A 13,701-nucleotide genomic window follows, 5' to 3' on the forward strand; every position below is an offset into this window, starting at 1 on the left:
TAGCTCTCTTCAAGGACTGCTTTGATTTCATAGTCATAATGACCTAATTCTTCTTGTGATTCATTTCACCCTACTGATCAATCCACACCTTCTCGAGGTTTTCATCTGTGTTTTTACTACTGTGGACTGTGATGTATTTTCCCTAATCATATATCTGTCTTTGATGCTTTTTCTTCCTCCTACTAAAACCTAAATGTGAGTCTTATCCAATATTCTGAATTTTCCTTTTTTACACTTCTTCCTATACTTTTTGCTTTCTTGGAGTTTTATTCTTTCACTGCTCAAAGTATGCTAATTCCTGCATGTATGTGGTCTTTATTTCCATGTTCTAGTCTCACATTTTCAATTGCCAGCTGGGTAATCTCCAGTGTGGCTTAGTCACACATCCAAATTCAAACTTACCTTCCTTTTCAGAAAGAGTCTCCTCTCCAGATCCTAACATAATATTATAATATTTCTGTTATTGGCATTGTCATCGTTAACACCTAATTCTCTCTCAATTTCAAATTATGTCAGCTCTTCATTCTCTCTCTCTCTCTCTCTCTCTCTCTCTCTCTCTCTCTCTATATATATATATATATATATATATATATATAATTTTTTTCTATATATATTCTATATATATATATATATATAATTTTTTTTTTTTTTTTTTACATTTTCACTTCTGTCATCTTAATTCACTCTTGGGTTATTGCAGATGTCAAAGAAATTCTCCTCCAATGCAAATATTCTCTTAAACCAGGATCACACTGATGCAAGAATAATATTCCTGAATGTGAGTACTCGTCCTCCAAATCATCAGAAGGTCTCGATTGCCTTTTACTTTGGCATTAAAGGCTTCCCCCGGTCTTCTCCAAATTTCATTTCTGATTTTCTTATGTAAATCTCCTACAAACTCTATGTACTCGTTCCGCAAATATGCTTCAGCTGTTATAAATGTCAACTTTTGGTCATATCACTGTTTTAGCATGACTTGTACATTTTTTGTTTTGGAAGGTGGACGCAATGTACTGGGTAAAAGGGACCCAGGTGAACAGGCCTTTCCTGAGAGGTTTTTGTTTATCTTGCTTGGAATAAGGTTGTGTTTACTGTTTGCCATAGCTGTAGTTGTCAAAAGGTAAAATTTCCTCTGGCGGCCTGATTTTTGTCTCCCTTGTTGTACTTTGGCTTCCCTAGGGACTTCTTAAATCAGGTCTGAGGGATGAAGCTCTTTCAGTAACAATCCCCTGCTAATATCTGGGAGAACTATTGATAGGGTCGTAAGGTTGACAGAAGGGAAGCATTCTACAGTCCTGTGCTTTGATTGCAGTCTTTCAGTGAGCCTGTGCCCTTTCACTGTGACCTTCACAAGCGCTTCCCCTTACATGAGAGAGGACAGCTAGACCTAGCTAAGAAAAATAGGCACATTTCAACATGGCTACTTTACCTCCCCCTGAAAGAAGCAGAGGGGGTTTTTCTCCAGTCTTCACTGTGAGAACTTGTTAGGGCCCTTGGAGGTAATACTTCAGGGGTACCCCCTAAGACTCATCCCCCTGGAGTTCCTGTCTCTCTAGCTTCCCCACCCTGAGCCTCCAGCAGTTTGTTAATTACAATTGACATGTTCCTGTTCCTAGGGTTCTGTCCCATTAAATAGTGATTCTGTGTGTCTGCCTCTCTTTGCAATTTTGGAGTAGTGGTTTGTCCTGTGACCTCTATTCTATTGTCTGATGTATCTAACAAGACTTTTTAATTTTCAGTTTGTTCAGCTTTTTGTGTTGTTGTTGTTGGGAAGATGAGACAGATGCCTCCCAAGCTTCTTACATGCTGGACTGGAAACCAGAAGTCTCTCCACATTGTTTATTTTTTTTAAGAATGATCTTTGACACTGTAAACTGATTTCTTTGCCTACTACCATCTCCACTATTTCCTTTAATATCCTGACACAACGACATGCGTTTTATAAAATCTGTCTTCATTCACCAAATTGAAGCCATCTTTTATCTGTTGAACTACACGACATTTATGACCTACATCAATATTTGATATTATAGACTCACAATAACTTCAGTGAGATAATAATGATGATGATTGGATAGAAGGTGAATATGAGACACAGTGGGGATTTAGTGATTTGCCCAATATCAAAGGCAAATATCAGGGTTTGGATTTGAACCCAGATAGTCTGATCTAGACCTTGTCTCCTCAATACTATATATATCATTGGCTTTTATTATTGGATTCTTTTGGGTATGTTTCATATGTTCCCAGCCATAACTTGCCCATGTCCCTAACATCCAAATACAAAACATGGTGCCTTCTATATAATAGATATCCAATCAATAACTTGTGATTGATAGTCTTTTTTCTACTGTTAAAATCATCTTTCTATCTATTCTCTAAATTTCCCAGTAGAATAGCACTAATTTACAACTGTGTTCTAAGCACTTTACATAGAGTGTATCATTTAATTTTTACCACAACCCCATGAGGCTAAAGTACCTGCTATAATTATATCCTATTACTTCTGAGTCCTAGAGAATTTAAACAGGTTGCTCAAGGTCACATACCTAATAACTGGTAGCATCAAGATTTGAATAGAAACCCACAGCTCCAGCGCCTGCAGGCTTAACCAGTGGGCAATCCTGCCCACAGTTTCTGCTCATTCCATATTCATTATTTTATGAGCAAAAAAGAATCTGATAATACCATTTCTATTTCAAAAGAAATAATATTCTTCTGTAATTTGCTTTCCACACTCTTTCAGGTAAAATGGATCTTAAATCTAAACAACGTCAAAGCTCTTACCATTTATCACTTGTATAAAGAAAAGTGTTTATAATTTATTAGTTTTTTTCTTCCTACATGATTAGGAAACAAGTTTCCTTTTTAATCTCAATTTGGCAAATGAAATCAAGTTATAGAAATGCTATTAAGCCAACGCATGTTTCCAAAGACATGTTGACAAGCAAATAACACATAAAGAGGTCCTTCTAGTTTCTTCCGCTATGAGAATTAAGAGATCCCGTGTCCTTTGTCTATACCTAGATTTATAGGAAATGCCAACCAATTCCAAGATATATTTACCACTGAGCAAATTAGAAGCTTTCAAAAGAAAATGAAGATACCCTGTGTTGGCATGTCACAGCTAGAAGCTTCATTTTTATATCAGATCAATGCATACTGAGGGGAAAGATTTAATGGTACCAAATTTAATAATAGTACATAGTGTTAAAATGAGACATTCTGCTGAAAAGTGGTTTTCTTAATAGGTAATAATTACTCTCAAAAGAGAATAATACCTAAAGAATAATCTGTTAGAAAAGATAGAAATGAAGAAATGCCAAATCTGTTCATCAGAAGCCTTTCAAAAAGCCAATAAAAGTACGGTATTGACAGACATTTCTATTAAATACCATGAGAAAATTTCATTTGACTTCAGAGGCACTCTGTGGTTGCCATCTGACAATTTTAAGGAAACTTGTTCTTTCTCTGAGCGTGCTTACATTTCACGGCCTTTAAAACTTGGAGATGCAAATAGCCAGAAACTTGAAAATCTGGGGGGAAAAATGAAAGTACAAAAAAAGATTGAGGGCATTTCAACTGATTGTCATTATGCACCCTTCTATTTTAGAGTGAGGAACAGGCAGGAATTTTAGACGATGTGCAGCCAAGCTTAAGTAAGTTTGACTCTGAAGAAGGAATCGTTTAGCTATTTTGAAAGAGAGGCATATTGCAACGCTTTTTTAAAAAGCCATTAGGCAGCTTTATTTTATGAGCAAGAAAAAAAAGACAAAAATTGCCTACAATTTAAAGCAAGGAGTGAATTCACATCACTGGAAGTGGGAAATTGTCTTTTATGATTTGACCTCGTGCAAGTGAGTATGATTCTGCTGAGGGCACTAGAGCTGTAAAAATACAGCAGTCTTTTAAAAGTATTAACTGTCTTTTTAAAAAAGAAATGTCAAATTTATTACCTTGTAGCATAATAACTCAAGGAAACATTTTGAAAAACTCAAGATGTAGCTAATAACATCTAAAAGACACATTAGAATCCTTAACTCTCTGAGGACACCCAAGTGAAAAAGAGTGCCCGTGACGTGACGCATGATGGTGGGTTCTAAATGTGGCTAATACATTTTGACATTCTAGTGTCAAATAACAATGGTGATTTGAACAAAGTATATATTGATGCTGAATTTACACTATTGGACACTAAGTAGCCCCCAATTTTCAAAAATGTGTGCAATTCTTTAGCATTTTTAAGGGGAAAAATAATGTTAATGAGAAACTTCTACTCAGGGCTTGATTGTAACTAATTAATATGTGAAATATGAAATCTGTACCCTAAAAACATTAAGAACTTGTCATCATAAAACCTGTGCCAGCAAAACTGAAGTATTAAACTGAAAGTGTGCAAAATATCAGGAGACAGAGAGCTTGGGGAGAGAGAAAATTCAGAAATATGTAATGAATGCCCAGGTTCCAGAGTACTGCATCTGGTAATATTTAATTAACGTATGATAGATTTTACAGACTTAATTGAATACATCAGATCTAATATGTGAAAGTTAAGTAACTTTTAAAATAGCCATGGAAGGCTCTAAAACAGTCCAAAATCAAACCAACAAAAAATTCTGCTTCTGTAAAGATCTGTCCCATGAATGTTGATCATTCCACAGAGATTCACATGTAAATAAAGTGAACTGGTTAATGACTTACCATTAAATTCTGAATATGCTGTGGCAGTTGAGACTTCATGTTTATTATCTGCTTTAAAAAATTCTGAAATTTTTGTAGGAGGCTAGAGTGACCTTCTCCAAGGATTTTGCTATGTTAAATAGCTAATTCTCAATGAAGCAACTGAAAGTTTATAAATGCTTGAAAGTGGGTTTACTCTGAGCTTGCTAGATAAAAACATGAGTCTATTTCTGAATGCATAATTCAGTATAAGGTTTTTGTAAATTTGTGATGCAGCACATAGTTCCTGGATAATTCTTGTGCTTCTATTAATAATTTTAAGAGGCTAAGCAACATTTCACCTTTATAACTCTCAAGTAAAAATATGGCATTGCAACAAATCTTTTCTCCTTACAAAGCTAAATTTAGATATGCTATTGTTTCAGAATTAAAAATCCCCTAAGACCAACTTTGCAATGGTGGCTTCCAAATTGCCACTCATAATTTTGCATTCTTAAATTTTAAAATGGATAAAATTTCACGTTTACATGCATTTAATACATCACCTAGGATTTGACTTTCTGATTTTTGTGTTCAGCTGTAAGATTTTGTAAGACCAAAATTGAATATGCAAATTAGAAGAGGCTTCATGTGGTATACTTTGAAAACTCACCCAGAGTCCCCTAACTAATAATTGAAATTGCTAACTTTGATGTTGAGCTTTACATAACATTGTTTGTCTTTTACTGAAATAAATATGCTGCAGCGAAATGATGGATTATTGTCATCCCCAGTGAATGATACATTTTTTTAACATTGAGTTTCATGATACAGCCCTAAAATGCAAACATCGGATTGGCCTACATTCCTTGTGTTGATGTCATATCTTTGCTAAACAGGTTTTCAGAAGTTGCTGTAATAAAAGTAAGAATTGGGGAAAACAAGCGTGGAATAGGAAATGAAGGTGGTGGTGTTCAATCTGATTTCAAGGTTTGAGAATCTGGACAGTGTTTAGTAAGCTCCAGCTCCGGTAGAAAGCAATTGTGGCTATTTAAGAATAATTATTTTTTCAGTTTGTGTGCATTAGTTTTTTAAATACCTGAAATGGTGTTAGAATATTAATACATGCTATGTTGTTTGGACTTAAGTACTTAATAAACAGAACTAAAATATTGCTTCCCACCTGGAGTGCCATGAAAAAATTATTGAGACACTAAGGATACTGTGACCTGAGTTACATCAGGAGCCTAGAGACAAAACTAAGGATGGAGAACATGGTTTGAATGAATTCAGGTTGCTGCGCAAACTTAAAACTTACCTTTAAATATATATATATATTCACCTGAAACTAATAAATAAAGGAATAAATAAATATCATATGATTCATTATTCAAAAGGAACATCTGAATTAATGAATGTTATTGTATGTATGCAGTTAGAGGAATCAATTTACTGAAACGCAAGATTTTAAATCAGAATTCCTAACTTTATAAAATGGATTACATTTGTGTCAATGAACAAAATTACTTCTTTTCCCACTATTCTAAAGATACATTTAAAGTCTGAGTTAAACATGATCTGCTTTTGAGGTAGAAGTACATTAGTTCTCATATATGTCATGCTATTTAAGAGCTGAGTTATGAAATATAAAATAGTTTTATACAAACATACTTAATATGAATTTTCTCTTTTGGAACTAGGTTTGAGCTATTTCTCTGCATTCAATATAAGATGAATAGATTCCAAATTTTCAATTAAGTCTTAGCTATATAAGGAAAGTTGTTATTATAGATAATTGGATTAGCCATATTTTTCTTCTTCAGGATGATGTTTTTAAGTTTTCCCTATAAAGTGTAGTCTAAACATATTGGAAATCCTCAAGAGTATAGAAGGCAATAAGATGAAGGAAAAAATTAGATGTTCCTATTTAATCAAAGATAGCACAAATTTAAAGAATGCATGTTCTCAAGGAATAAGCTGCAGTTCTTAGTAGGTTTGACACATGGAGTATGAGTGTATCTAGGTCATGCCAGGTATATGTCTTTATTTTCCAAATATGAAAACAAACAGTCTATAGTGTATAAGCACCTAACATCAAAATAGATGAAGTAATCGTAATGGAACTGCAAAGAGTAATAGATGAATCCATTATTATAGCTCGAGACTTCAACACTCCTCTATCAGTAATAGATCCAGCAGGCAGAAAATCAGTAAGGACATAGTTAAAACTGAACAGCCCCATCAATCAACTTGGTGTAATTGACATCTCTAGAATACTTCATCCAACAACAGCAGAATACACATTCTTCTGGAGTTCACATGAAACATTCACCAAGATAGACCAATTTGGGACCATAAAACACACCTTAATAGGTTTAAAAGAATAGAAATCATACAATGTCTGCTTTCAGGCCACAGTGGAATTAAAGTAGAAGTCAATTACATAAGTACAACTGTAAAACCCCAGAATACTTGAAGACTAAACTGCAGTTTGTAAATAACACGTAGGTCAAAGAAGAAATCACAAGAGAAATTTTGGTATGTTTTGAATTAAATAAAAAATAAAGGTTATACAAACTTGTGGGGTTCGTTAAAGCACAGCTTAGTGGGAATTTTTTAGCACATATTAGAATGCGTATATTAGAAGAAAAGAAAGTTCTAAATCAATAATCTAAGTTTTCAGCTTAGGAAACTAGAAGAATGAGTAACAGTGATTTAAATCCAAAGTAAGTAGAAGAAAGAAATAATAAAAATTATAGAAGAAATTAATGAAATTGAAATCAGGAAATGAATAGAGAAAATCAACAAAACTAAAATCTGGTTCTTTGAAAAGATCAACAAAATCGAAAACCTTCTGGCCAGCTTAACTAAAAGCAGGTGGGGGCAAACACAAATTAATAAATATAGTAATGCAGAAATAAAAGGAAGACTATCATTACTGATCCATGGGCATTGAAATAATAGAGGAATATTATGAACTACCATATGCCCACAAATTTGATAACCAAAATGTATCAGTTCCTTCAAAGAAACCATTGAAATAATAGAGGAGTATCATGAACAATTATATGCCCACAAATTTGATAACCAAAATGTATCAGTTTTTTCAAAGAAACGATCTACCAAAACTCACACTCACAAAAATAGATAATCTGAATATACCTATATCTATTAAAGAAATTTAATTGATAATAGTAAACCTTTCAAAACAAAAAGCACTAAGCCTAAGTGGGTTCACTGACAACTTCTTCCAAACGTATAATTGGCAATTATACCAAGTTAATATATAATTAACTTAATCATGGGAATCATTTCACAGTGTATGCATATATCAAATCATTACATTGTACACTTTCAATATATTATTATTTTATTTGTCAATTATAACTCAAAAAATCTGGGGGGAAAAGAACATCTACAGAAAACTTATAGCTAATATCAAACTTAATGGTGAGAAACTAGCTGCTGTCCTGGCAGGAACAAGCCAAGGATATCCCCTTGCTCTCACCACTGCTATTCACCATCATCCTGGAAGTCTTAGCTAATGCAATAAGATAGGTGAGGAAAATAAAAGACTTACAGATTGGAAAGGAAGAAATAAAACTGTATTTTTTTGCCGATGACATGATTGTCTATATAGAAATTCTCAATGTTGCAGAAAAAAAGAAACTCTTAGAACTAATAAGCAATGATAGCGATGTTGCAGGATACAAGGTTAAGGTACAAGTCAGTTGCTTTGTTACACACCGGCAATGAACAATTGGAATTTGATATAAAATCACTAACATTTACATTAGCACCAAAAAAGAGAGAAATACTTAGGTATAAATCTAACTAAATAAATGCAAGGTCAACTTAAGAAAAAGCAACAAATGAACAAATAGAAAAACTAACTTACAGACACAGACAGCAGTATGGTGGTTACCAGATGTTACAGGAGGGTAAAGGGGGTCAAACATATGGACACAATAGAATATACAGATGATGTATTGTAAAGTTGTACACCTGAAACTTATATGATGTTATTAACCAACGTTACCTCCAATAAATTTAATTTAAAATATTACTATTAAAAAAGGGAAACTTCATAAAAGAACCTCTTGTACTATTAACTCACAATTAATGATTTAAAGTATAAGACGTCTGACAATTAGGTTCACGAACTCATCCTAGAAAAAGTGCTACATCCCTCATTGCTGAATATCACTACAGTCACCTTCGAAGTACTCCCCTTGGGAAGCTGTGCACCAATGCCAGCGCCTAGTCCACTCTTCAAAGCAATTTTGGAACTCTTTTTCTGGAATGGCCATCAGAGCTGTCGTCGTATTATCTTTGATGTCCTGAATGTCATCAAAATGTCTTCCTTTCAATATTTCCTTTATCTTCAGAAGTCATTGGGGGCTAGTTCAGGTGAGTAGGGAGGGTATTACAATACAGTTATTTGTTTACAGTTATTTGTTTACTGGCTAAAAACTCCCTCACAGACAGTGCCGTGTGAGCTGGTGCATTGTTGTGATGCAAGAGCCATGAACTGTTGATGAAAAGTTCCGGTCGTCTTACTTTTTCATGCAGCCTTTTCAGCACTTCCAAATAGTAAACTTGGTTAACTGTTTGTCCAGTTGGTACAAATTCATAATGAATAATTCCTCTGATATCAAAAAAGGTTAGCAACATCATTGCAACAAATTCTCAAGTTTATTGTCAGACTTCGTATAGCTCAGTAACAATACTAATATGCTACAGGAAAGAGTAATAATACTTTTAATGAGAAAAAATTTTAATAGCCTCAATTTAGAACTACAAATAAATATTTAAGCAAAGAAAGTATACATATACACACACACACACACACACATATATACATATATGTGTGTGTGTGTGTGTGTGTGTGTGTGTATATATATATATATATATATATATATATATATATATATATATATCTCCCCCAGTAAAAGCCGTAAAGGGAATAGCGGTTATGATGGATTTTGACCATCTGCAGAAAAAAAAAATCCAGTTATGTTTAGATGGATCAATTTTTCACACTAATGCCATTCAAGAGGAGAATGGAAGTTGTTTATTGCTCAGGAAAAAATAATGTGGCGACTTTGACAATGACATTTCACTTTGCAGTTATTGCCATTCACTGCTATTGTGGTCAGTGTGGGAATCAGAGCAACTGAAAATGAAATACAATATTAATCAACCCCCACTACCTGCTCTCCATGCAGCATAGAAATTGTTTTACAGAAAATTGATAGAAAGGTTTCAGCAACTTGGGAGAAAAGGAATCCACCTTCAGAGTCAACACAAATATTTGATTGCTTTTTCCGCACAAGTCACATTCCCAGGTGAATTTTGTGAATCATGTAATTATAGTGCATTTTCTGTTCAAAGAATTAAATATTATTGACATATAACTCACAAAAAGTAAATGAGTTGTGTTTAATTGTGTGTGTGTGTGTGTTTGGAGAAAGAATAAAATTTGTACATGGTTTAAATACATTCTGTGTCATGCTATAAAACATATCATTTTACTAACACAATTTATATTCATCTATTTCAAGGTAGTGGCCAGCACTTCCTGTATGTCAACTCAGCTGGCCCCAAAGAAGGATACACTGCAAGAATCACTACTTCCCAACACTTCCCAGCAAGCCTTGGAATGTGTACTGTTCGGTTCTGGTTCTACATGATCGATCCCAGGAGTGTGGGAATACTAAAGGTACAAAAGGAAGACAGAGATTTGTATTTCACTACAATATTCATAGCATGTGTGTAACCATTCTTTTTTCGGTCGTAACACAACACCTGATTGACACAGATTCCCATTAATTTCTCCTGTCTTTCTGGGCAATGGGAATTTGACAGTCAGGCTGTCATTTGTCTTAATCTCATTCAAGATTTATTCATTCATGGCTGCCACCAGAACTCAATTATGGCGCATGATATTTAAAAAATTATCTAGAGATTAAAGAGTATGGGCAGAGTCTACATGTATCTTAGTAACAACTTAAATTAGGGACAGTGAAGAGTTGTGATGAGAGGAATAACGATGAAGAGAATTTTCTTCCCTAAACAGAGTAAAGGCAAAGCAAATTTAAGGTTTTAAGTATGTATCAGCTCACACTAAAACTAACAGGCCTGCTCCATTTTAAACTAAGACAAGAATCTACACCAACACAAACGTCTTTTAAGAAACAAGTTGCTACATTTATACTTCTCATTGTATGAAAGATCAATGAGCTATTCAGTCATCATGAACCAATTTTGAAATTTTGATTTCTAATTAAAAGATTGTATATCAGGGCACAACACCTAGTGTTATTGCCTTGAAATTATACAAACACTTGTTATTAAAATATGGTGCAAAAGTAATTGCGGTTTTTGCAATGATTTTTAACCTTTTAAACCACAGTTACTTTGCACCAACCTAATATAATTGGAATTTTTGTCTTTAACTCAAACATTGCCCCTCGTAAATAATAACAGGTATTAAGTGATTCTTTTCTTTCAGGCTGTGTATTATAAATTTTACATATGCTATCAGTTTTAATTCTCAGATTTACCTCATGAGGTAGTATATTTTTTCCAAATTTACAATAAAGAAACTGAGACTCAAAGTGACTTAGTAACTTTTCCATGATTACACAATTAGCAAAAAATCTGATTTCAAAAATCTAGTATCTTTTACCCAGAATTGTTGCTCAGTTTCCCCAAAGAAATCTACGAAGAAACAAGGGAAAGAGGAGAAAGGAAAAAGTCCTTATCAATTCTAGCCATTAATAGAAAAGAAAGCTCTTATCAAGTAAAAATATAAACGTGAAAAGTGAAGAATTTATACTGATTCTACATGAATGTCTCTTTTCCTAAAGAAGCCAGTAAAAACAACAAAGAAAGATTCATTTTTAACAGTTTTGAGTAAATGCGAGTAAATGCAAATCATGTGAAAATGTTGGATTTTTTCATTGGTTTTACATACAATGTGTGAATGAATATTCAGTAAATTACCCTATTGCTTATACTAAATTTTATCCAGGGTAATTTATAACCACTTATCTTAAAAAGACTCCACAATACATTGTTTTTACTGAAGTTTCAAAACATAGGTTGCTGCAATTAAAGCGGACACCAGTCGATGGTTATTTGTTACTATGGAAGCAATACAAATGGAAAGGCCAGCAGACTTTTCAAAACAGAACTCAAGAAGATGTTAGTCACTTTCTAACAAAATACTGCTTCCTCAATTCAAAAAGAGCATCAATATATCCTTCAGCTGCTCAGCTGTCAGTCAGTGCTATAGAGTGAATGCTTTTGTTCCTAAAAATTCAAATTTTAAATCCTAACCAAGAGTCAGCTACTTTAGTTACCCAAGTTAAACAGCCTACTGCTGTCCACCATTTCTGTAAACAGCCTTTTAATAGAAATGTTGGCCTCAAGTCATGATTTCTGATACTTTGCTTTTGGGGATTACTGGTTTTTCTAATTAGAGGACAACAGTTAATTGTAGCAATGCTTTTATACCCCAGGCAGTACTCAGAGAGGTCTCCTGGAAAGAATAGAGGAGGGGAATTGGTAGTCAGACTGACGTAAGTTGTTTTTTTGTTTTTTTTTAGAGAGAAATTGCTTTCCCCTACTCCAAATTGTTGTGGTGGGTTTGACTGCCACCGTGGCTTTCTTTTAGCACCTCCACAGGTGACCCAAGCAGAGCCAATGGTAGTCTCCTCCAGCGTTTGATGCAGATTATGGAAGGATTTCTCTTTCTTCTGTATTACAAGTCGTAAAGATGCAGCTGGATTTGGGACTATCATGGGCCATCTTTCCCAGCATGGCGAGACATATTGTCTGAGAAAGAGGTTAACACAGAGAGGGACTCAGAACGAAGGAAAGAGGAAGAAACAGAATAGTGCCTGTTCTGTTTAAATCCTGGATCCTCCTTTCCTGAGACAGAAAAATTGTCTTTGTGTTTCTTGCTACTGAATAGGTCCTAACTTTGGATTTACAGAAACCAAAGATAAACTGTTTTCATAAATTGTCCTATGGCATTGATGGATCACAGTCACTGGACAAGTCTTACTTTCTCAACTCGTATGCTGGAAAATCTTGGGTTATTCCCAAACTGAAAAACTTCCTAAGTGTGTAATATTTGCATGTAAATGAACTAATGAAGTAGAAACCTGTTCTTTCTACCCTTTATATGGAAGCTTTCCAGAAACATGCTCTTCTTTCATACGCAACTTTTTTCTTTCTTATAATTTCTAATTTGTGTATATAAAAGTACCGTATTTTACTACATTTTCTAGGGCAAGGTTTTTCAACTGATGTGTTGCATTTGAAAAAAAATTGTCTATAGTTATGACATGGGGAAGTTTGATTGACATATCATTCCTTGTAAGGGGTCTGAGAACCTAAGTTTGTGCATGAATTTTCTAAAGTAACAGACCAAAAGTCCAACTAATATTATCTGGAACTGTGGTGAGAAACAACTTCTTGTTTTTAATATTAAAAAAGAGATTTTAAGAGAATAAAATGATAATATCCACTGGTGGTGTGGGTGTGGAGAAATAGATATTCTCGTTCATTGATATTAATAGGCAATTATGAAGAGCATTTTGGCAATTAAGAGCTTTATATGTTTTATATTATTGACTAAAACGTTCCTCATCTAGAAATATAAGGAAATAAAGATAGGTATGCAGGATGTTTTATTTATAAGGTTTTTCATCTCACTATTCTTTATAATAGTAAATGTTTGAAATCACCTGAATGTCAAGTATTAGGAATTGGTAAAATGTAATATATTCACTCTTTCTATGAAACATTATGGAAAAATTAATTCTGTGAATGTATATTTAATGATAAGGAGAAGTGCTTATGATTCATTAATAACTAAAGCAGATATTAAGAAATAATATATTCTAGAATGCCATTTAAAATATATATCCAATTTTGAGTGCATTAATGTGTGTATATCTTAATCTATATAAATACCTATATCTGTATAGTGATATAGGAAAGAAAGATATGGAAGGATACACGCAAAAG

The 13,701-nt window shown here is 33.8% G+C and overlaps 1 protein-coding gene across 1 annotated transcript in view; it reads left to right on the forward strand.

The window, feature by feature from the left end:
• Positions 1-13,701, forward strand: part of MALRD1 (MAM and LDL receptor class A domain containing 1) — a 534,334-nt gene that overhangs the window by 380,574 nt on the left and 140,059 nt on the right. The window contains exon 32 of the mRNA XM_033100523.1: positions 10,224-10,381. Within this exon, the coding sequence (XP_032956414.1) occupies positions 10,224-10,381 (158 nt within the window). The remainder of the gene's footprint in view (positions 1-10,223; positions 10,382-13,701) is intronic.

The sequence above is a fragment of the Rhinolophus ferrumequinum genome (genome assembly GCF_004115265.2).
Source record: "Rhinolophus ferrumequinum isolate MPI-CBG mRhiFer1 chromosome 5 unlocalized genomic scaffold, mRhiFer1_v1.p scaffold_110_arrow_ctg1, whole genome shotgun sequence".
In the NCBI taxonomy this organism is placed as follows: Eukaryota; Metazoa; Chordata; class Mammalia; order Chiroptera; family Rhinolophidae; genus Rhinolophus; species Rhinolophus ferrumequinum.